Source organism: Aethalodelphis obliquidens, unplaced genomic scaffold (assembly GCF_003676395.1).
Source record: "Aethalodelphis obliquidens isolate GAN/ISIS:26980383/991018 unplaced genomic scaffold, ASM367639v1 scaffold83, whole genome shotgun sequence".
Lineage (NCBI taxonomy): Eukaryota > Metazoa > Chordata > Mammalia > Artiodactyla > Delphinidae > Aethalodelphis > Aethalodelphis obliquidens.
Genome location: NW_020838027.1, coordinates 3,762,153 through 3,785,949, shown reverse-complemented (window position 1 = coordinate 3,785,949; position 23,797 = coordinate 3,762,153). Strand labels below are relative to the sequence as shown.

General features: G+C 42.8%; 1 protein-coding gene across 2 annotated transcripts in view; it reads left to right on the top strand.

The window, feature by feature from the left end:
• Positions 1-349: 349 nt before the first annotated feature.
• The window catches only part of PARP11 (poly(ADP-ribose) polymerase family member 11), a 36,975-nt gene continuing 13,527 nt past the window's right edge, over positions 350-23,797 (top strand). Inside the window, exons 1-4 of one of the 2 annotated variants that reach the window (XM_027093119.1) lie at positions 350-526; positions 18,074-18,202; positions 19,069-19,189; positions 21,513-21,588. In XM_027093119.1, the coding sequence (XP_026948920.1) occupies positions 509-526; positions 18,074-18,202; positions 19,069-19,189; positions 21,513-21,588 (344 nt within the window). In that variant the 5' untranslated portion in view covers positions 350-508. Of the gene's footprint in view, positions 527-18,073; positions 18,203-19,068; positions 19,190-21,512; positions 21,589-23,797 lie in introns of those variants that run through there. The other variant, XM_027093120.1, reaches the window with a different exon arrangement.

Genomic DNA, 23,797 nt, shown 5'->3' with positions numbered 1-23,797 from the left:
CTGAGCACGAGGAAACCGAGTCGGAAGCTTGTCCCACAGGCTATTAATTCCCAGGCCTGTCTGCCTCTTGGCCACTACACTCCCTATACGGTGATCAATAAATATCGGAGGTCATCAATAAATATCGAGGCTTGAGGATCACTTGGAGGGGACTTTGCTGGAGGGACGCAGCCCTGGAGGGTGGCTGGGCTGGTAGCCCTTTAACAACCGCATTACAACCCAGACCCTCGCAGGCCCCGCCCACTCCGCGCCGAGGCCGGAAGGGAGAGGCACTGGCGGGGGCGAGCTTCCGGGGGCGGGGCGGGGCGGGGCTGGCGCTGGTTGGCCGGCTTCGGCCGGAAGTCGGGAGGTTCGAGGGGGTCCGAAGACGCCGGTTTATGACGGGGAGGCTTGCGTGGAGGTTGTCTCTCCGTTCTTTCGCTCCCTGGGCCCTCGGGAAAAACCCAGCACCCCGACCCTGTGGCCAGCCCCTTCCGCCAGGCTCTCTCCGCTCGATTTCGCCACCGTTATGTGGGAAGCGAATCCGGTGAGTAGCCGGGCGGGACGGGGCGGACCGATGGGCGGGGTTGATGGGAGAGGGCGGGAGGGTTTCCCGGGAACTACGCCCTCCCCCCCAGGCCGCGCAGACCGGCTCGTGAGTTCCGGGGACGCGAAGGCCCCGGGCCCGGGGGCTCGGGCAGTCGCCTTGCGAGCAGTGGAGACGGCTCGGTGGGTCCCCAGCGCCGTGCGGCTGTCCCGTCCCACTGATTGGACTCGCTGTGGTTTCTCCGGCCCCGTCCCTCCACCGTCTTTGTAAACTTGGCGTTTTGCTCTCTGGCTGGAGTTCCTGGGCTTCGGACCTGTGACTGACTTAGGCTCAGGTGTACCTGCCAGCCCCACCCCCATCCCCGTCCAAAGCGAGGGGACTCGCCCTCTGGGTCCTGAACTGGGCCTAAGGGGAACCGCCGGGGCTCCTTTTCCCTTCCTGGTGGACAGCCATGGAAAACTGGGGTGGTCGAGCGTGTGTTCTAAGCCTCTAGATGGTGAGGTTCTTAGATTTTTTTTTTTCCAGTGGACAGAAACTGATGACCTGGAGCGTTTCCACTGCAAGTCTTGTGTCTCCCTCCGGTATTTGCATTGTGTCTGCATGCGTTTTTGTTTACCTTGCTTTTGTACATTTATTTATTTAATATGCCGCCTTCAAAGAGTGGAATCCGCTTGCCAGGAGTATTCCATTAATCTGTTAGAATTGAAATCGCCTAGTTACACGGCAAATAGACACTATTTACGCCTTTGAGTTGACTGGAAAAATGGCAGAATCACGTATCAGCAAATTGTTGACCTAAATATGTGCAACTACCCCACGTGCTGAGATAACTTCCTAAATTTAGTTTAATAACCCTGTTTCCATATTTGCAGTAACTCCTTTGCTGTAATCATTACTTCTTTTTTTTCCCATTCCTGGCATATATTTCCAGATAGAGAGTTTGTCTGTAAATTTGCTTCTGTTTTTACGTTTTTACCCGGTAGAAACTAGTCTGTTGGTCTGGATTTTTTTGGTTGCGTATCATGGTTACATCCCAGGCCATCGAATAGCGATGATCATTATTTAAGACCCCCCCCCCCCCTTTTTTTTTTTTTTTTTGGTTCAAACATACAGTCCTTTAAGGCCACATCAGAGGAAAGTAATTGCTGGGGTTCGATTTTAGCAAAGATAATTTCAAATTGTGAGAATGTGCTCTCTCCTTATATATTCAGTGTCACTATCTGTCATCAATAAGTTTCATTTTCTATTATTATATGTGTGTTTGTGTTGTATTCAGTTTTTATTGGCAGTCCTTCTCCTTCCTGGCTTCTCCATAAGATACCCTTTAGTCATCCAAGTACATGTCTTGCCCAAAGTCACATGTCTTAAATCCTTCACCATGTTAGAAGCTCCATATGGGCAGAGACTTTTGTCTGTTTTGTTTACTGCGGTATCCTCAGACTAGGGAACAGAGCCTGACATATAGTAGGCACTCAGTAAATATCCACTGAATTAACAAAGTGGTTGCATCAGTACTAGAAAGAGTCCTTTGCTCCCGTTGTTCATTCTCCCTCCTCCATCACATATACATCAGAACTGGCTACTGGGTCACTCATGTGTTTGTGAGGATTATAAAGGCATTAATGAGTATCTCATATATTTGCTTTGTTACAGCATTATCTCACTTCTTTGGAAGGAAGGCTTGGTTTTCTCCGAAATCTCCCTAATGATTTTGCTTGATTTCAGTAGAGCAGACTGACTTTTGTTAATAGTGGTGAACCTTCCACCTACAAGCCCACATTCTTCTTTTGACCCTTATCACGCTGCTCTGATAGATCTTAATGCTCCTGTGTTTTCTTACCGGTCCTGTTTTTCTTCCTCTGAGCATATGAATGTTGTCAATAAGGACAGTTTCATTTTGTAAAAGTACAGTGAACATTTCTGCATATGGATTTCCTCTTGTAATTTGTTAGTTTCTTTCACTAGAAGAGGCATCTGAATAGTCTGTCCAGCTGTGCTTGTGGGATGAAAATTAATTTTAATGTTTCTCTAAGCCAAACACAATTGGAAAGATGAAAACAAAACCCACAGTGCATCCTAAAGGTAAATACAGACGACTTTTGTATTAAAAAGTCGTCTGTATTTAAACGATTTAAATTACTGTTTACCATTACTGTTTACCATTACTGTTACTGTTAAACGATTTAAATTACTGTTTACCATTACTGTTTACCAATTTAAATTACTGTTTACCATTTCTTCCCATTGAATGATACAATAAATTCTGCTTTGTGGAGGAAGGCCATAGAGAGCTGCTTTAACTGAAGACTTCTGCTAGTTTCTCCCTGTATTTTTTTAGTAGCTTCCATGACTTTGATATGCCACCTGTGATCTGCAAATTTATCTCCTCTTGCAAATACGCCTTCAGTGTGATACTGTATTCCGCTCGCAAGTGTTTTGAGGAAATACTACACTGCCTCTGGCCATGATAATGCTCAGAAGCAGTCGCCCCTTCTACGTGGAAAGTCTCCAGGACATGGTTTGAGTATGGAAAATCACCATTGAACTTGGAACATTTTCTTGGGCGGGGGAACCCAAAACAAGATAACCAAGGAGCTATAAATAAACTTTATCTCAGTACACCGTTTTATTTTATTTTTCAAGACAGTCACGAGGTCAGTGATGATTCTGTTCAAGCCTGTCACTGACCAGGCCCCTTGAGGTCCCTGCCGAGGCAGAAGCAGGTTGACAGGGCTCAGGCACTCAGTTTTGGTGTGAGATCCTGGCAGTTCTCCACCCACCTGGGGGGAGGGCATGGCCCTGGACTGATGTCCCCCAGTGTAGGAAAATGACAGATCTGTAGGAAGGAGTTGGAGGGGATGCCGTCACTGCCTTGACTCTGTGTACCCTGACTTTGCCCTGCTTTTTTCTGTATCTTTGCCGCTGTCTTCCCCCTCTTTGCAGGAAACGGAGTCAGTATCAGCATTACATAGGAGGGAGTTTCAACTTCTCTCTGACGACAGAAAATGAAAAATGACAAACATCTGTTACGATAACAAATCATCTGTTGCAGTGATAGGACCTTACTTTGTAAAGAGTGATAAACTCTTCAAAATTCCTTTTCGCTTATTAATTCATATGATTAGAACAATCTAATGAGTTAGCTAAGGGAGAAGGAAGTGACTTCCCCAAGATCTCGCAGGTGGGTGAGCCACAGAGTCGTTTAGCACCCATGTCCGCTCTGCCACCACCCTGCCGCTAGGTTGGGGCAGTGATAACGTTTGTAAATCGGTCCAGCGCTTTACCCGCTGAGCCTCCCTTTTCTCTGTTATTTTATATTCACAGCTGCTTCCACGCTCGCTTGGCACTGTGATTCTCTCCTTCCTCTGTCCAGCCTCTTGAGAGAATAGTCTTATACTTCTTGTCCTTCGTACTCAGACCTCAGCCCCCCCAGCCCCGCCTCTTCCCCAGCACCTGACTTGCTAGGGGGTCACCGAGAGTTTCCGAATCGCCACGCACAGCGGCCACCTGCACACCTCACTCTCTTCTGTCATTTTGCAACAGTAATGCCACTGGAGATGTTTCTCAAAACTCTCTTTTTTTGATTTCCTGGGACTGTATTCCTTTGGATTTCTTCTCCTTTCTATGATTCATCCTTGAATCATAATCTCGGGTGAGCTGCACTGCCTTCTTCTGCCCCTGAAATGTGCCACCTTAGCCTTTTTCTTCTCTCGGCACATCCTTTTTTGGTGAGCCCCAAGGCTTCAGATATCTCTTTAGTGACTCTACCTGCCAAATGGACGTCTTTAGTCCTGACCCCCTTTCTGAACTGGGTGATGGACAGCTCTACTGGTTGTCCCTCCGCGAGTTCAAAGTCAGTATGTCTAAATCCAGCTCCCTCAGTCACTGAGTCATTATTTCACGCAGTCAGTCAACAAACACTGAATAAACATCTATTGTCTGGAAAACACCATTCCAGGCACTAGGAAGGGGCAGGGCAAACCTGGACCAAGTCAGAGCCTGCCCTCCAGGGCCTGGAGATACAGTTTGAGTGGGGACAGTGTTACCAGAGGGCATCTGGGGGCCTGGGAAGGTTTGTTGAAGTAAGTTACACTTGAGCTAGGTGTCCAAGTCCCAGGAGTGGTCTTGTGGGAAGGGCAGAGGAAGCAGCATGGCCAAAGGCCACGGAAGTGAGAGAGAGTATGGCCGCTACAGCTTGGATGGAGGAGTGACGTGGACAAAGCGCATGTCCTGTGGTCGTCTCGGTGAGGACATCGCGAGAGGAGGGTGGGGCGCTGCGAGGACAGCAGCTGGCATCTGTGGGACATCCTGGCTGAGGAGGCAGCATATGCTATAGACGTACCTTCGGGCTGGAGGGGGACAGAGGTAGGATGTGTTCCTGGCAGTGAATGTTCTAGAGAATGTAGTGTCTATGAAGGTGTGTTCTTAGGGTCAACGTACGCTCACAGGTTCATAACTGACAGTTTCATCTTCGTGTCATTCTTTGTAATTGTTCTAGCAGTGGGTTGAGCTGAGCTGACAGAGGAGTGTGACGTGCCAGTGTTTGGTGGCTGGGGGCAGTCTAAATAGAGTATGGGGTCACCCAGTACCTCTGAGGTGGGGATTTATAAATGATTGTTCCCTTTTTTAGTGATGAGACTAAGGCTCAAAGTTGGGTGCACTTTCTGAATGAGCACAGCCAGGTTCTAAACCCAGAACTTTCTGGCTCCAGAACAGGTACTCTTCCCAGTCCAACTTAGGATCTAGGATTTAAAGTGAGTAGAAAAGACCCTGTGGGAGAGTCACAGGGACTCAGAGCTAAAGGAAGCGTTCTCGAACTGCAGGAAACCTTGACGTTTCTGTGACACCAGCTCCTGTGCGCCTGGACCTTTGCTAGTGACGTAGCCCATGAGCAGGAGAGAAGTACTGTGGCCTCTTCCCAGGGTTGGCACGGCAGATGCTGCACAGGCTAAGGAATGAGTCTAATAGTTTTTGGTATCAGGGGAGAAAAAGAGTTTGGGAAGCAGGCTGGAGGCACATGTTTGTGGTCGAGGCCTGAGGGATGGGGTGAGGCAGTTTGCCCATTGTGACCCACCTGGTCTGATGCTCAAGCAGGCTGCCGAGGTCTTTGGCTCATGCAGCTCCCCCTCTAAGAGTTAGACCTGCTTTGGAAATAATGTCTGAGGGCAATACAATACTCATGTATTTATTTAGCACCTGCTATAAACCAGTCAGCTCTAGTGAGCAGAACAGGCCCAGCCCACACTGATTTGCAGTCTGTGCAGGGTGGCGACGTTAAGCCGATAATTACACAGTACCATTGAGCTCCAGCTGTAGTAGAAGCTCTGAAAGAAAAAGTACGGTGACGTGTAATAGGAGGAGCTAGTGCTGGACTTGGAGATCAGGTCAGGCCACCCAGTGAAAGTTACTTCTACAGAGATCTGAAGGACTGAGCAAGAGTTAGCCACGGAAAGGCTGGGTAGGAGGGGAGGAGGGCTGTTCAGACAGCCGAGACAGCCTGAGCAAAGGCCCCGGGGCAGAAAGGAGCTTGTGAGAGAAGCCGCCGTGGCTGGAATGCGGTGAACCAGGAGTTAGGGCCAGCGGGTAGGTAGGAACAAGCCATGTGTGGCTTTGTGGCACATGTTTAGGATTTGAAATTTATCCTTGGAGGAGTGGGGGCCATCGAAGTGTTTTACGCAGGAAGTGACATGAACATACTTGCGTTTTGAAAAAGATCATTCTGGCTGCTGTGTGGAACACGAGTTATTTATTAGAGAGTATACGAGGCAGATGATGGCCTGCCACCGATAACCGTGTCCGCGTCACCGGGAACTGGGAAAGTGTTCGGTCCCAGAGCAAAGGGGAGTTAAGATTGCTGATCAGCCGACTACTGACAGGGAGATTATCTTGGATTATCCAGGCTGGGTCCTTAACAGTATCCATAGAAGATGCAGACAGAAGTGAGTCAATGTGGGGATGTGAGGATAATCAAAAATACCAAGGGCGGCGGGGCCGGGGGGGGATTGGGAGGTTGGGTTGACACATACACACTATTGATGCCATGTATAAAATAGATAACTAACGAGAACCTACTGTAGAGCACAGGGAACTCTACTCGGTGCTCTGTGGTGACCTAAATGGGAAGGAAATCCGAAAAAGAGGGGATATGTGTATACGTACAGCTGATTCACTTTGCTGTACAGTAGAAACTAACACAACATTGTAAAGCAACTCTAATCCAATAAAAATGAATTTATAAAAACAAAGATATACAAGGTTGCTGGCTTTGGAGATGAAGGGGACCACGAAGCAAGGAATGTGATAAGCTTCTAGAAGCAGGAAAAGCCAAGGAAATAGATTCCTGCCCCCGCCCAGTCCCCCCACCGACAGCCTCCAGACAGGAATCACTAGTTGATTTTAGTCCGGTGAGTCCCACATCAGACTTCAGCAGAACTGTAAGATAAGAAATTGTGTTCCTTTAAGCCACTAAGTTGGTGGTAATTTGTTCCAGCAGTGATTAAAAACACAGAGAGGGAGGGAGATGCAGGAGGGAGGAGATATGGGAACATATGTATATGTATAACTGATTCACTTTGTTATAAAGCAGAAACACACCATTGTAAAGCAATTATACTCCAATCAAGATGTAAAAACAAACAAACAAACAAACAAAATAACAAAACTTACACAGAGAGCATCAGAAGGTCTGTTCGAAGACACTTAGGAACCTATAGTGTAGTCTGGGGTGAGGGTGAAGGGGACTTGGACTAAGCGGGAGAGAGACAGGAGTGGATCAACCCAGGCTGCATTTCGAGTGATGGAGGCTGGGTTCCTGGCCCAGGCAGCCGGGAAGAAGGACCACTTCCACTGAGATGGGGAGACTGGGAAAGGGGAAGATGTGGAGGGGACCAGGAGTTTGGTTTGGGGCCTGTGATAGGTTTAACGTGCCTGTGAGGCATTCAAGTAAAAAGTCAAAAGGGGCAGTTGGATAAGTGAGTGGAGCTCAGAGGAGAAGGCCGGGCTAGAAATGGCTGTTTATGGCCTCAGCCTGTATAGACAGAAGGTGCTTAAAATCTTGGGAGCAAGTGAGATCCCTAGGACAGTGTTTCTCAAATTTTCAGCACCCATGCAGATCACCGATTTTAAACAATATTTTATTGTTTATTTTAATTTTATATTGTATATTTTAAAAATGAATAATGTTTTTATTGTTAAAAAGATGACATTTTTGCAGCCTCTTACAAAGTATCTAACTTGATAGGTAGCTTGAGATGTGGGTTAGACCCAGACACTTGAATTTTTTACTCTATATTTCTATTAAAATAGGAAATCCCATGCTGTAATTATAGATTGTCAAGATTTGCAACTAGTGTTTGCTGACCCTGTTAGATGTTTTGGAATACCAAGATAAAACACAGACTGAGGAATTGTGGGAATTCTGGGACTATACCTAGTCCCTGAAGACTGTTCCTAGAGCTGTGGCAGTTGCCAACTTGATGCACTTATAATATTAAATAACTGTAGGGGTGGATGTTTCACCCAGCGGGAATGTTTGGAAGCAGGGAGTGAATGGATTCTGGGACTACTTCAGTCTCCGGAAAATATCTGTTCGTGTTTTCTTGTAACGTTGGCTGTGTTCTTTATACAGCCACAATAGTAAAGTCAGTCTCACTCTCTGATGAGTAAAGAAAACCATCAGATTCTGGGAAGAAATCACAGCCTAGCAATCGAGCCATTTGCAGCACAGTTTGCTGACTTTGAGAAATCTGGTATCTTACTTGCAGCATTAAAATTTGGGGTATTTTGGCCTTGAAATAGTAGGTTCCAGTTATTTATGTTGCTGACTGTATTTCAGCATCTACTTCAGTAGGCCTTTGGAAATCAAGAATGGCCATTGGTATTATTAGCATCGTGAAGAAACGTTTTTATCTCATCCCTCCTTTCAGAAACTCTTGTCAGCACTGCTGTCCTTGACAGCTAGTAAACTTAGGTGGGAAGAGTAATCTTGCACACACTGCCGTTGCTTTCCGCAGCATCTGAGAGCACATGCTCTGAGTTGCCAAGGTTTGCTGGTATTCAGTTTTCACTGTTTCCTTCCACACTCGGTTACAATCAGGAGGCACATTGGTGCCTTCTGACTGGCCCAGATGTTTAAAACATCTTTGAGGAACTCAGCCGCACCTTTCCTTGCTATTCGTATAGCTCATGCTCTGTCAGTTTTGAATGGATTGCACCTTTTTCAGCCCATGTCACACCTCACAGAAATACCATCGCCTGAATGAAAACTGACTTCCCTTGTACCGTGAGCTTCCACCCACAAACAGAACAAAAAGTTGTCGAGTATTTCTACCCCATTACATACTACCTGTACTGCAAGAACGGATTTGTATTTTTGCTCAGGTAGTTTGTTCAGTTTTAAAACTAAACATGTTGAAACACTCAAGTGGTAATAATTGCTTTTCTATGTCATGTGCCGTTGATAAGATGTGACTTCCAACAGAGTCATTTAATAAAGAAATTTTGTCAGTAGTTTATTTTTTTTTTGTTACAACAATTAAATTGGGCATTAAATTTGGATTGACAGCTTCTCAGCAATATTCAGATTTTTACCGGTTTTAGCTGGGTGATGACCCTTTAGTCTTCGTCCTTTCTCTATCCTTTTCAACAAAGCAAATTGACTTGGGGCTCTGTTAGAAGATTATGTGAAAATTTATTTGGTTTTACACCATTGTATTTGCTGAACACTAGCTGATATGAACTCAGTAACACAGACTGAACATATTGAGATGCTATGAAAATAAAAGGATTTTTGTGAAAATTGTAATTCATCTTGTATTTCAGCTTTGCAAACTGTATGTGATCAGATTTCTTTCATTACTTTTTTTGTGTGAAAAATGCTTTTGAACTACTTCCTAATTCTTGAGGACCATGTTTTAAAGATGCTGAGAAAGACAAAAAAGGGCTAAGACTGAGCCCCAGTAACCTACAAGTTATAGGCTGAACCGAAGTAAAGTTGCAGAGGATTGAGAGTTTGTGGCCAGAAATCTAAGATGACCTGGAGAGAGTGATTTCATGGAAACCAAGAAAAAAGTAATACAGGACAGTGGGTAAACTGTGAAATGTTACTGAGAGATCAAATAAGACAAGGTCTGATAAAAGTGCATGGGATTTGGTAACTTGAAGCTCATTGGAGATCCTAGCACGTGCTTCCTTCTGTGTGTGTGTGTGTGTGTGTGTGTGTGTGTGTGTGTGTGTGTGAGAGAGAGAGAGAGAGAGAGAGAGCGAGAGACGGTGGTGGGAGGTATTAGCCCAGAAGCTAGAAAAGCTAAATTAGAGTGGGTTTTGGCATGCATGGAAAGTGAAGAAATAAACAGTGTGTGTAGACACACAAAGAGTTATAAGCCACCAAAGGAGATAAAGTGGAATCCTGAAAATAAGGTATATGATAAGGGGAGCAAAGAACAGATGGGACAAAGCAAGATGATAAACTTAAACCTAACCATATCAATAATCATACCAAAATAAATGCTCTAAACACCCCAATTAGAAGGCAGATTGTCAGATTGGATTAGAAAGCAGGACCCAACTGTAAGTTGTCTACAAGAAACAGACATTGAAAGCAAAGACACAAGTAGGGGGACTTCCCTGGTGGCGCAGTGGTTAAGAATCCGCCTGCCAATGCAGGGGACACGGGTTCGAGCACTGGTCCGGGAAGATGCCACATGCCATGGAGGAACTAAGCCCGTGCGCCACAACTACTGAGCCTGCACTCTACAGCCCACGAGCCACAACTACTGAGCCCGCGTGCCTCAACTACTGAAGCCCGTGTACCTCGAGCCTGTGCTCCACAACAAGAGAAGCCACTGCAATGAGAAGCCCGTGCACCGCAATGAAGAGTAGCCTCTGCTCCCCACAACTAGAGGAACCCTGCGTGGGACAATGAAGACCCAACACAGCCAAAAATAAATAAATAAAAAATAAAATAAATAAATTATTTTTTAAAAAAGTAGAATAAATAGAAAGAGATATACAGTGCTAACACTAGAGAGAAAGCTTGCGTGGTATGTTAATATTAAAGTAGGTTTTTAGAGATAATATTAGTGATAAAGAATGTCATTTCCTAATGATAAAGAGGTCCGTTAATCAGTAACAATCCTAAACATTTATACACCTAATAATAGAGTGTCAAGATACATGAAACAAAACTAATAGAGCTGTAAGGAGAAATAGGCAAATCCCATTATAGTTGGAGATTTTAATACCCCTCTCTGAATAATTGATAGAATTAGTAGGTAGAAATAAGCAAGGATGTAGAAGACTTGAACATCATCAACCAACTTGACCTAATTAATATTTATAGACCAGTACACCAGCAACAGCTGAGTACACATTTTTTTCAACTACACAGAGAACATTTAACAAGATAGACCGTATTCTGGGCTATAAAAGGAGTCCCAATACATTTAAAAGAATTCAGCTCTTATAAAGTACACTATCTGATTAAAATGGAATTAAATTAGAATTCAATAAAAGAAAGATCTGTAAAATCCTTGAGTATTGGTAAATAAATAGCACGCTCTAAAATAACCCATTGATGAAAGAAATAAAAAGGGAAAATAGAACATATGAAAGCATATCAAATTTGTGGTGTGCTGCTACAACAGTTCTTAGAAGGAAATGTATAGCTGTACTGATGCTTATATCAAAAAAATGTCGCAAATCAATGACCACAGCTTCCTCCTCAAGAAATGAGAGAAGAGCAAGTTAAGCTCAAGCAGGAGCAAAGAAATAAAGCTTAGAGTGCAAAGCACTAAAGTGAAGACAACAGAGAAAATGAAACCGAAAGGAAAGAGGGGATACAAGTTACCGATACGGAGAACGAGAGAGGATGTCACTGCATAGTCCACAAACCTTAAAGGATGATGATGGAATGTTATGAACAACCTAATGGCAATCAGTGTGACAGCTGAGATGAAATGGACATATTTTCTAAGACACAAACTACCAGAGCTCCCTCAAGAAGAAATAAATCACATGAATGGCCCAATATCTACCAAAGAATTTAAATTTAAAGAAAAAGCCTACCCACAAAGAAAACTCTAGGCCCAGTGGTTTCACTGGTGAATTCTAACAAACATTTAAGGAAGAAATAATACCATTCTGCACAAACTTTCAGAATATAGAAACGAAGGTAATACTTCACAACTCACTCTATGAAACTGGCATTACCCTAATTCCAAAACCAGTCAAAGACATTATAAGACAACTACAGACCAATATCCCTAATGAATATAGATGCAAAACTTCGCAAAATTTTTGCAAATCAAACCTAACAGTATATAAGAAGGTTAATGCATCATTATCAAATGATGTTAATCCCCCAAATACAAGGTTTGTTTAATATTTGAACAGCATCAGTGTAACTCATTATATAAGCAAACTAAAATGAAAAACTGTGATTATTTCAATACATGCAGAAAAAACATTTGACAAAATCCAGTATCTATTCCTGATAACAGACCCTCAGCAACCTTGGACAAGAAGAGAACTTGTTCAGCCTGATACGGGGTGTGCAGAAAAGGTTAACTCAGCAGGCCTGGGTTGCTCAAACCTTGCACATTCTCAAGAAAGGCCTGTTTCCATGACTGTCCTTTGCCTAGCTCCAGAGAACTGAACTCCTGGAATGGTTTGTCTCATGAGTGTATCTGCATGCCTGAGAACTTCAGCCATGCTCCACCAGTCTGTCCAGAAAGTTTATACTAGCAGTGTGATTTATGGTGAGTTCCTTCCCTCTGGAGATCTGGAACTTCAGCAGCTGAGGACATTCACACAGGCGCTATAGGCTTACATGACCAACTCCCAATAAAAACCCTGGACACCTAGGCTCAGGTGAACACCCCTGATAGGCAACACTTTGCAGTTGTCACACATGGTTACTGGGAGAATTAAGTGTGTCCTGTGTGACTCCACTGGGAGGGGCCACTTGGAAGCTTGTACATGGTTTCCTCTGGACTTCATCCCACCTACTTTTTCCCCTGTGTTTATTTCACTTTGTATACTTTTACTGTAATAAACTGTAACCATGAGTAGAACAATTTCTGAGTTCTTCTCTTATGAACTAGAGAGTGGTCTTGGGGACCTCTGACACAAGGGGCATCTGCAAAATACCTGTATCTAATATCAAACTTAGTAGTCAAAGGCCAAATGCTTCCCCACTAAGATCAGGAACAAGGAAATAATGCCTGTTCTTTATTCAGCATTGTACTGGTGATTACAACCAGTGCAGTAAGGCATGAAAAAAAAATAACAGGCATCTATATGCTAGAAGAAAGAAGTAAAGCTAGCTATCTAGCTATCTAATGCCTATAGAAAATCTGATGGAATGTCCAAAAATCTCCTAGAACTAATAAGTGAGTTTAGTAAGGTTGCTGGATACAGGAACCATATCCAAAAATCAGTGTATCACTATGAACTAGCAACATTCAATCAGAAATTGAAATTTAAAATGCAATTCCATTTGCAATAGTATCAAAAATATGAAATACTTAGTCGTGAATCTTGCATAAGTGATATGCAGGACTGTACACTGAAAACTATAAAACATTGAAACATTTAAATAAGACCTAAATAAGTCAAGAGATGTACCTCATTCATGGGTTGGAATACTCCATATTGTTGAGATGCCAGTTCTTCCAGATAGGTCACTATGCAATCCCAATCAAAATTGAAAAGATCTAACCAAAGCAGTTCTGAAAAAAGAATAAATTTGGAGTGCTAACACTACAGTGTAGTATTGGTATCAAGATAGAGAAAATGTTTATTAGAACAGAATAGAGGGTCCAGAAATAGGCCCACAAACAAACAGACAACTGATTTTCTATAGAAGTAAGACTCAGTGGAGAAAGGATAGTTCACTCAGTGTTTGGTCAGAGGTTATGTTTAACCCCCTTGTGCCAGTGAGGCTGCCCCCTGTGTTGAGGGACCTGTGTGCAGCCTTGGGAATGCTGTCATGTCTGCCCCGTGACCTGTTCTGACCGCTCCTGGGTAGACACAGCCTAGAGCTTGTGCACAGCCTTCCCGACTCCCACCGTTGACTATAATCCCAGGAGGGCTTTCTTGGCTGTCCCTGGTTCTCTATATTAAATTTCTGCCTACTGTGCCATTCTGCTTGTATCAGAGCTCCGGGCCTCTCCTTAATTGTTTTTCATCAAAGATTTCCATTTTTTTCGATAATGCTCATAGACGTGAGGTTCTCTATACTCGGTTACATGTAGAATCAGTCCCCTCAGGCAGAGTCATGGATCTCTTTGTCCTTAGGATGTGCTTTTCCTCCTGCAGTAGAACCCCTGTGTCACTGGAGCTGGAGTTAGGAGCCCACTCTTCCCAGAGTGACACCCTGGGCGGGAGGGGTGGTGGCAGCCCCTGGTCTACTTGACTTAGCCCTCCTGCCATGAAACCATTACCCTAGAAACCACCCTGTACCTGGGTGGGAGCAATCAGGGCCCAGTATTCACAGCTGGCTGGGCTTGGACTGGAGCTTCCACCAAATGAGTGGGGACCGGGTAGAGGAAAGGAGATGGGTCCTCTGTGTTGCCTGCCCAGAGTAGACCTTCTGCACTTGTGGGCAGCCTGACCCTTCCAGGGTCAGGAGGGAAAGGGAGCTGGAGGAAAGGGAGCCCCTGTCTTCTCGTCTGCAACACTGAGCCGGTGGGGTGGGGAGTGGTGGACCAGATCTTGCCCCAAATGCCTGTTCTGGAGATCTAGTAGATTTTCTTGAATAAATATTTCTCTATTTGCTAGATGATCTTAAGACAGTTTCCAGAGACGTTAATGTTGTTCTTTTAAATAATGCCCACCAGTTAAAATGCAGTTTTGCTGGGGAGGGGCCCACTGCACTCCTTACTCTGTCATTCCAAAAGTTCCACCCTGTTTGTAAGCTTTCAGTATCCAGTTTTGGACCTTTTTCCTATAAGAGACAAGGAAGTTTGCATTACAACTATGATTTCCTCAAGGTGTTACGTTTATCCTAACAAAATAAATTATATTCTGTGTATTTTAATAAACTCATCAGAAAGGTTTTAACCAATCTGGAAGGTGGCATTATTTTTCTCCCATAGAGCAGGATTTTGATTTTGAGCCCATCTTCCACCCGGCCTTTCAATTTGATGATCCAGATTGATTGCTCCCAGGCTCCATAAATATTCCGGTTGGAATAGCTAGCATTGTAGACAGGTTCCACCAGCATACCCATTGCACTGGAAAATTTACAAAATGCTTTTCCAATTTATACTAGCTTTTTTGTCCTTCTTAGCCTGAAGTGCAGGAATTATCATCGTCTGCCAATTAAAAACCGGAAAAGCATGGCAGATTATGGTGTCGTGGCTGATCTAATTCATTCCACTAACATTCATTCACTGCCTTTTCCCTGGTGGACACCTGGCGCACACTCCTTTTGTTGCCTGTAAGTGTATTCTATCCTAGATCCATTACTACGCTGGTTACAGTATTTTAAAGTTACGCGTTGAAGCTTAACTTAATTCTTTGAGCCTAATTATACAGAATAGCCATTCCTTTGGAGGATGAACTTGTAGAAAACCATGAGTCAGTCTTATGAACTGAGTCTGAGTCTTTGGAAAGAAAGCCATAGCATCTGTGAAGCAAAGCAGTCACATTCAGCTTTGGCCCTAGAGGAAAGAAGGAACAACTGTCCATGTAGGAAAACGAGGCAGGGGACTGACAACTTAGGGAAGAGCTGACAGTCCGGAGGCCTCGGGTGTTTCTAGAATCTTCTTTGAACTGCCAGCTCCATGATCCTAGACACATAATTGTATCTTCTCTGCTTCGTTTTTTTCCCCTAAAGTTAATTAGAGAATGACTTCTCCTGTGCTTTGGGTTGTAGAGGAAAAAATTAGTGTAAACTGACAAGGAACTTTATAAAATTTGAAGCACTTCAGGGCAGTGGTGGCTGTCTGTGGTGCTGCCCTCTCCGCATAGGGATGAATATGAGATGAGTCTGTCCTACCCACCTCCCCCTGCGAGAGCTGCTTATGACAGGATGCTCTGAAAGGACTTTTGTGAAACACGTCCACTTGTAACCTGGCTCAGGGTGTGGTCTTGGGAACAGTGTGACGTAGCAAAGCACACATGTTGCATGTATGCTGTGTAAAGGGGGCTCCTATTTCCCATTCCCTTTTCTCCTAGATGGAACTCATAAGCCACATATTTATCTTAACTATTTCCTTGAATCTCATCCTTCCAAATTTTTCTGGTTATTTTCAGAAGAAAAATAAATTTAAGTCACTCTCGCTTTCTTTGTCTCTCAGTAAAATGAGCAAATTATGTGAACAATAAGTAATAGAAGGAAGAGCAGGTGTTGTGAACAGTTAACCTACACAACTGATCTTAAATTTTAAATCACTGCCCTTTTTATTGGGTTAAAATAGATAAGGTAAATAGTGGGCCCCAAATCTGCATCTCTTGCTCCTAGGGTGTTCTGGTTTTCATTTCTTAGTGGCCAATCCACTTTAAAACATGAAGGAAAAGTCCCGAACATAATCGCAGAGCATCCCTTGGAGAGAGTTTCCAAACATGGATGAGAAAATAACAAGTCCCATTCCCTGAGCTCAGGTACTGTGCCTGGTACTTCACTGTGGTACCGAGCATCACCTCTCCCAGCAGCCCCGGGAGGAAGGAGCCTTTCATCTAGGTTCTGTGAGGAGGAAGCTGTGGCCTTAACAAGGCCATGGAAGCTTATCCCACGTTACACCACTTCTGTACACTTTAAACAATGAAATGTAAAGCAAATATTTTCCAAATTACCCAAGTATAGTACATATTCTTTGTTTAAAAAAAAAAACAGAGATATAGGAAATCACATTTTTAACAAATCAGCAGAAACCGTATAAGTTTATATGTGTGTATATGATGAAACGCGCGCGCACACACACACACACACGCACGCACGCACGCATACGCACGCAGAGAGAGAGCAAAGCCTGACAGTCGCACAGTAAGCAAACAGTACTGATTAACCCTGGCGAAGGAAGGTGAGAGGCGCCAGGAATGGAGGTGATAGTCAGAAAGAGTCTAGCTTTATCTTAAAGGTTCTGGTGTTTTGCAAGGAGAGATTTTCATGTATCAGCTGTGCAAATTTAAATTAATAATTTAAAAACCCTTAAAGAATGAGGACAGAAAGCCGCATTCCAGATAAAGTTGAATCTTTGACTGACTTCTTCGTCCCTTTTCTGATGGCCTTTTCTTCATCACAGTCTCCACCCAAGAATGTTTAAAACTTTTCAAAGATAATGTGTACATAATATAGGCAAGATTATAAAGTCACTGATAAGGAAGTATAAGGTAGTATTCTATGGTGCTTACATGGACAGACCCTGGATCCAGACTGCCTGGCTTTGAATCCTGGCTTCCACGTTGTGTGACCTCCTCATTTATAAATTTGAGGTATTAATAGTACATATCTTAAAGGGTTGTTGTGAGGCCCAGATGACTTATTGTTTGTGCAGTACTGAGGACAGCACCTGGCACACAGTAAGAGCCCTATAAGGGTTACTGTTATTATGATCCTAATATTCAGGAAAAACTATGATAAGTGTTGATGTATCCATCCAGACTTTTTCTGTGTGTATGTACATATGCGTATACCCACATCTGTATTTCATGTGGGTAAATATAGATGTATTTTTTATTAAAATCGGATCATACTATTTCTATTTATCGTAACATTCTTTGTACTCAACACTATATGTTATAAACTCTTTCTGTGCCACTAAATGAAATATGAATACTTTATTTATTTGGCCACGCTGAGCAACTTGCAGGATCTTAGTTCCCCAACAAGGGATTGAACCCAGGCCCCGGCAGTGAAAGCGCTGAGTCCTAACCCCTGGGCCGCCTGGGAATTCCCGAAATATGAATATTTAAAACAAAAATCAGTTGTATTTGGTCTTAACTAGTTGTGATAGTGGATCCTTTTGACCAAATACGTGCACATTTGATAAGACAGAAATTTCTTGGCATTAAACTGAGAATCTGGAGTGCTTATAGGTGTTGATACCGCTTACTTAAGTGGTTGCGTGGACATTGATATATCCACCTAAGTGTCTGATTGTTTGTCTTATTTGTTAAGTGTGAGGATATTCAACATTTTTTAAAATAAAGACCAGATTTTTTTAATCAGATCGTGGACAGTTTAAACAAAAAATTAAATTTGTGGTTTATTTCATAATCCCAAACTGAATCTTTCCTTTTTCTTTCTAAACAGTCCACTATGGAATTTTTCCTATAAGCAATTAACCCAAAAGACCCAAATCATTTCTGTAGCAGTTGCTGCTAAAAAACTGGAATGTTAAGGCCCATGTCCAAGAAAGATGTGCAGATGTGATAATTTAACATTTTAAAATGTTTATCTTCAGAGCCAGTATGAGAGATAGAATGCTATTTGTCAACATCACTGTTGGAATACAGCTCTTTGTGAGAAGAAAAATGATATGTGAAAAGCACACTGGTTATTAAAAGAACGATTTCTTCCTCTCCCTCTTCCCGGCACTTCAGGAGATGTTTCACAGAACAGAAGAATTCTTATCCAAGACTGCAAACAGCGAGACAGATGAGATGGACACGTCGGACACGCAGTGGGGCTGGTTTTACCTGGCAGAGTGCGGGAAGTGGCACATGTTTCAGGTAGCGCCCCTCGGGCGGAGCAGGCGGGGTTTAGACTCACCGAGCACCGTTGTGCTGGTGTGAAAAGGGAGTCCGGGCGGCACCCGAAAGAAATAAAACCTCAGGGAAGTCAGAGGGTGGAACGAAAAGAAAAATCAGAAATTCTTCTGGTCCTTTTCCTTTCCCCAGGTTTTCACAGTGTTTACTTAGAAGAAACGGTGTGTGTTTTCTGTGTGTCCAGAGTGCAAGCGTGACTGAGGGGTACGTGGTCTCGGCACATGGGAGCAAGGCCAGGCCTGCTTTGGTGGACAAAGGGAAGGGGAAGCGACCAAGCCGGTCTTAAACGCCTCTGTGCTCCTGGTGTTAGGTTAGAGGGTGTAGAGATGTCTTCTCCTCCAGCCTCACAGCAACCCGAAAGCAGATGCTAGCACTCTGCCTTACAGCCAAAGACAGTGCAACTCAGAAAAGTTACTGTAATTGGTCTTGAGTCACACAGCTCGTTAACGGTTAAGCTGAGACCTGAACCCATATTCAAGAGCTTGTGGATTTTTTTTTTTTTTTTTTTTTTTTTTTTTGCTTACAAGGCTACTTAAGGAAGATTTGATTTGAGCCACTTAAGATGTGTAATTTTGGCAATAATTTGGAAACACTGTAATACTTTGGAAAAAGTCCTTATAACCAGTTACCGAAGTTTCTTTGCTGGAAATCCTTAAGCTATTTTCCATATGCTGTCTTAGCTGTGATTCTCCCCGTGTGTTGGGAACTAGAACAGGTGATTAGTAAGTTTCCTCTGTCCCTCCACTCTGTCTCCGTCCCCCATTACTGCCTTTGTGGCCAAGCCATTCCTGTGAACAGCTGGTAAATGAACTTTCTGGTTTGTCTTAAAGCCGGATACCAACATTCAGTGTTCAGTTAGCAGTGAAGATATCGAAAAAAGCTTCAAAACAAACCCTTGTGGCTCCATTTCTTTTACTACTTCCAAATTCAGCTACAAGATAGACTTTGCAGGTATGTCTTTTTCCCTAATAGTTGTGTGTTCTTAGTATGTTGATATGGTGAAATCTGCAGTTCTGAAAATCAGGATTAGTTGACATACTTGCAAACAACAGAGTAAATCCTTTTTGTAACACATAAAAATACCTGTAAAAAAATTCAACATTTAAAATCTTTTTGAGCAACATTGCCTTTTATAAAGGTTATTTATATGCTTATAGATACTAACATATATGGAGACTGTCATGTATTTTCCTGTAATGCTTCTCTTCTAAGGAACACAAAACACCTCTAAGCCATTGTTTTATTCATCATCCTCTCAGCTTTTTGAAATAGGTAGGATCAGTCAGATTTTAAGGATCAATCAGAGAGGTTACACGCAGAGTCATAGGTAGCTGGATTGAGTTTTAAGACCACAGTTCAGCTGAATGACCCATCTCTTGGTGTCTTTCCTAGAAAACTACTCTTCAATGGACATTGCCTCCTGGCACTTTCTGATTTTGTTGGCTCTTTCACAGATTAACCAGCTAATCTGGAAATCAGCCCCGCTTCATATTTCATCCGTGATACATGGGCATGTTTTTAGGGACCCCATGAGAAACCTGTTGGACTCACCCTGCAGTTTCAAGCTGCCAGCCTCAGCTGTTTACTGCTTAGAGGCAAACAGAACCTGGAGGGGGAGACTTTCTTAACAAAAGCGCCTTTGGGCTGCCACACAGCTCAGGCCTCTAGATGTTCTTTCCTATTTTCTGTGAGTAGAGTCCTTATGACAGAGTCAGTGCTATACCGTGGTGAGGGGGGGTGTTGAAACCCTAGGAGATTCCTTTGGAGGATCCAAGGCCCAGTCATGCTGCAGGAGATTTGTCCACTAAGACACTGATGGAATCAGATCTCTAATGACTGTTGTGCCCCCAGAGTGAGTTTTTTTTTTAAATCAAGAGTTAAAGCCATTAGATTCTTACTCCTGACTAAGCATAACATATTTTACGACGTTAGGCAAATAGGCTGCCTTTAAGGGGGCCCGACATTTGTCTTAGACGGAAGGTGTCAGCAGACACTTCAGTCTTGAGTACACCTGTCAGTGTTGAAGCCATACTGAGACATCGCAATGTGCAGACATCAAGCTTCATGTAGAGCACGGAGTTCAGAGCTTTTGGTAGGTAGCCCAGCAAGCTGCATTTTCTGAAAGAATATTTTCTAGTAAGCTGTAATTTTTGGAAGTTTTCTCTCAGACGGTGCAGTTTATTTAAGTCTTTATCAAAGAATTGGAGTCACATATGATAGCGCCAGCTCCCGCTCCTCTGTGTGATGACACAGTTTCAGAGGCACAGGTATTAGCATTCCCCGTGTACCACTTGTAAAGTTAGCCCCCATGGTTCTGCCACAAGCCAGCTCGGCTTCTCTGTAACAATGGTGAAAAGCAAACTCAAAACGAGGTAGTATGAGAAGAACGCAGCACAGGCTTCACCGCATGTGCTGGGATGACCTTTCTTTTTCCCTGCGCGGTGGTCAGACGCCAGTGTGTGCAGAGCCTAGGAGAATACGGAAAGGACAAACGCACTTCACACAGCATTGGCCTGGATGGGTGAACCCCTTTATCTTGGAGTGGAATGATGCCAGTTAGACAAGGTAGACTGACGAGAATCTCACATTAAGACTTAGCACCTAACTTTGTGGGAATGAAGAGGGGGACCTAGTAAATGTTGCCACAGCTGAGGAACAGAGGTAAGAAGAAAATGATACTTTAGTTAGTTCATTAGTCTTTCATCACTAGAATCTTTCATATAAGTCTGTGTTGAGTCTAGCTAGGTTTTCTGTTTTTTTGGTTTAGGTGTACAATTTAAAGAGAAGGCAAGAAATGTACAAATTTTTGAAACTCTGTGAATTGTACATGTTTTATCATGGTAATGTATCTTTTTTATTATTTCCAAAATTTTTGGAGAAATCAAAGTAACACTTTTCACTTAAGAAGCCAACCAGAAGATTCAGTACTGTAATTTCTTTCTCTTTCTAGTACTCTTAATTTTCCTAAGTTGAGAACTCTCCGATTTTCAAGTCAGTTTAACCCAAGTATGGTACAGAAAGGGATAGACCTTACATACCGAGCCATGTATGAGGTTAGCTTCCTCCTGTGTGAGCTTAGGTCAAGCAATGAAGCTGCTTTTTATGCCATGATAAACAGATGTTGGTCAAGTATCCCTAACATACTGTGCTTAGTAGCTACTCCCAAAGCTCCCTGATTCCCTGACCATCATGTAGTGTGGCTAGAAATTTTCATGACAATTTGTAGCACAGTGTGTTTCTGTGACTTATCTAACATCTTTGTCTTTTTGCACAGAAATGAAGCAGATGAATCTCACCACCGGAAAACAGCGCTTAATAAAAAGAGCCCCTTTTTCTATCAGTGCTTTCAGGTATTGTGGAGAGAATGGGGTGGAAAGCAAGAGTGGGCTTTTTCTCTCTCTTGTCTTCCTTAATATTTAACAGAGGAACAAATAAACTGAAAATGTTTCGGTAGGTTATTTTTAATAATCTTAATATCGATCTTTTCTCTACTGAATTTCACATTCATTGATGCAAGAGCAGTGTTGTTATTTTCTGCTGGCATTTCCTTTCCTGTTGTCCTTTTCATTTCCCCTTATATATTTGTATTTTTCAATTCTTTAGAGCACTTTGCATGGTAGTTACAAAATGCTTTATGCTCTCTGCTATAAATCCTTAACATAACCTACTGAGGTAAGTTTTAATTAGCTTGGAAAGACTCTCACAGGACCATCCAGTTATTTGGGCCATAAATCCTAGGTAATTACCCACTGTGTCTTCACCTGCACTGAACCCCATTGGGCAACTCCTAGAAGTAATTTCAAATCTGTAGTGATTAAAGGGGACCTGGGAAGATGGGGGTGCATGGGACAAGGGCACAGCCTCCTGCCCCCTGGATCTGGGTGGCGAGTTTTCCTTTTTCTGTCTCCTGCCGTCTGTAGCCTGAAAAGAGAGTATAAATGCCAGAAGAGAATAAATATTTGTTACTCATATGAATGGAGTTGAAGGGCATGTCTCCTGTTTTCTGGAACGATTCCTCAATCAAGTATTGAAATTCCCATTGTTCAAAGAATTTAAAATGAAACAGAAACAATGCTAGCATGTGAATTGTAGGAGACGCCCATTTGTTCCTTTCAAGGAGATATTTTGAAAGGATTAAAGATAGAAATTTTTAAAGTTTCTGTCAGTTAGCTTCTTGAGACTTTTGGCTTACATTTTAGGGTCATGATTTAAAAGTTACTCAAGTACTTATATAATGAATGCTCTAGTACTTCTGGGGAAGGGAGAGAATCTTACTTCCTTACCAGCTACATCACATCCTCATTCTTAAGTGTAAGGGCTTTAATAAAGGAATTACTTATCTTCAAAGGGTATGGAATCTGGGAGAAAAATGAGACATAATAATGGAAAATTGTTACTGTAACTGTGTGTTATTATATCTGGTACCCTTTGGTGGGGAGAAGCACTTAATGGGGTCAAGCACTTTGTTCTCTCACAGACTATACAAGCCATAGAACAAAGATAGGAGAGGGAGAGAATTAGCGACAACAGAGGACAAAAAGCAAGATAATAAAAGTGAAGAACAGTTAGGTAGGATACAGAGTGATGAAGATGAGGAGGTATTGATATACAAATGTTTATTTATTACAGGAATACACTGGGCATTTTTTGACATGCAAGGTGAATAGTACATTTCCTATTGACAAGGAATTTATAATTAACTAAGGCTACAAACATTAAACAAACAAACAAAAATATTTTCCATGGCTAAAAGATACATCAGGCAAAGTAAAAATACAAAGAAAACAAAGAAGACCTGGGAAACGTATTGTTACTCGGTATCCCAGTCAAAGGGTTCACCTGTATAGTATTTGAAGTACTTTTTGGAATCTCTAAGTAGAAGACCAGCAACCCCTTAGTAGGATGAGAACAGAAGAATTCTTTGAAGAATTTGAACGGTTCATGCAACCTCACTCGTACTAAGAGAAATACAAATTATACCAGATTATTTCTTACCATCAGATTGACAAAAATTCTCATGTTTGACAGCACACTCCTTTGGAGAGGTTGTTGGCAAATAGGTGTTCTCTCCATTTCTGGAGGAAATGCCAATGAGTATAGCCTTCGAGGAGGGCACCTTGACAGCTTCTGTCAAAATCAGGAATAAATATATGCTTTGACTCAGAAATGCCATTTCAAAGATGTTATCCTGAAAATTGACTCGTGGCCATGTACAGTGACAAAGGGACAGACTTGTTCTTTGCAGCATCCTTAACAGTAGCAAAGAGTTGAAAAAGGCTAAATGTCATCAGTAGGGGACTTGTAATCAGTAGGGGTGGTATCCTTGCATATCAGTGGGTAAGAGAGCATCCACGCAACAGTGTCTGCCGTGTGCCAGGCTCTGTGCTAGGATGCTCTCTCACCTACTGATACGCAAGGATCTCTAAGAACATAGTCAGTGGAAAAAAAGAGCAGCTGCAAAAGACACATGATTATGCTACCATTCGTGTGTGCCAAAAAAAAAAAAGGCTTGTGTTAACCTAGAGAAGTTCTGGAAGAATACCCAAGAGACTAAAAGCA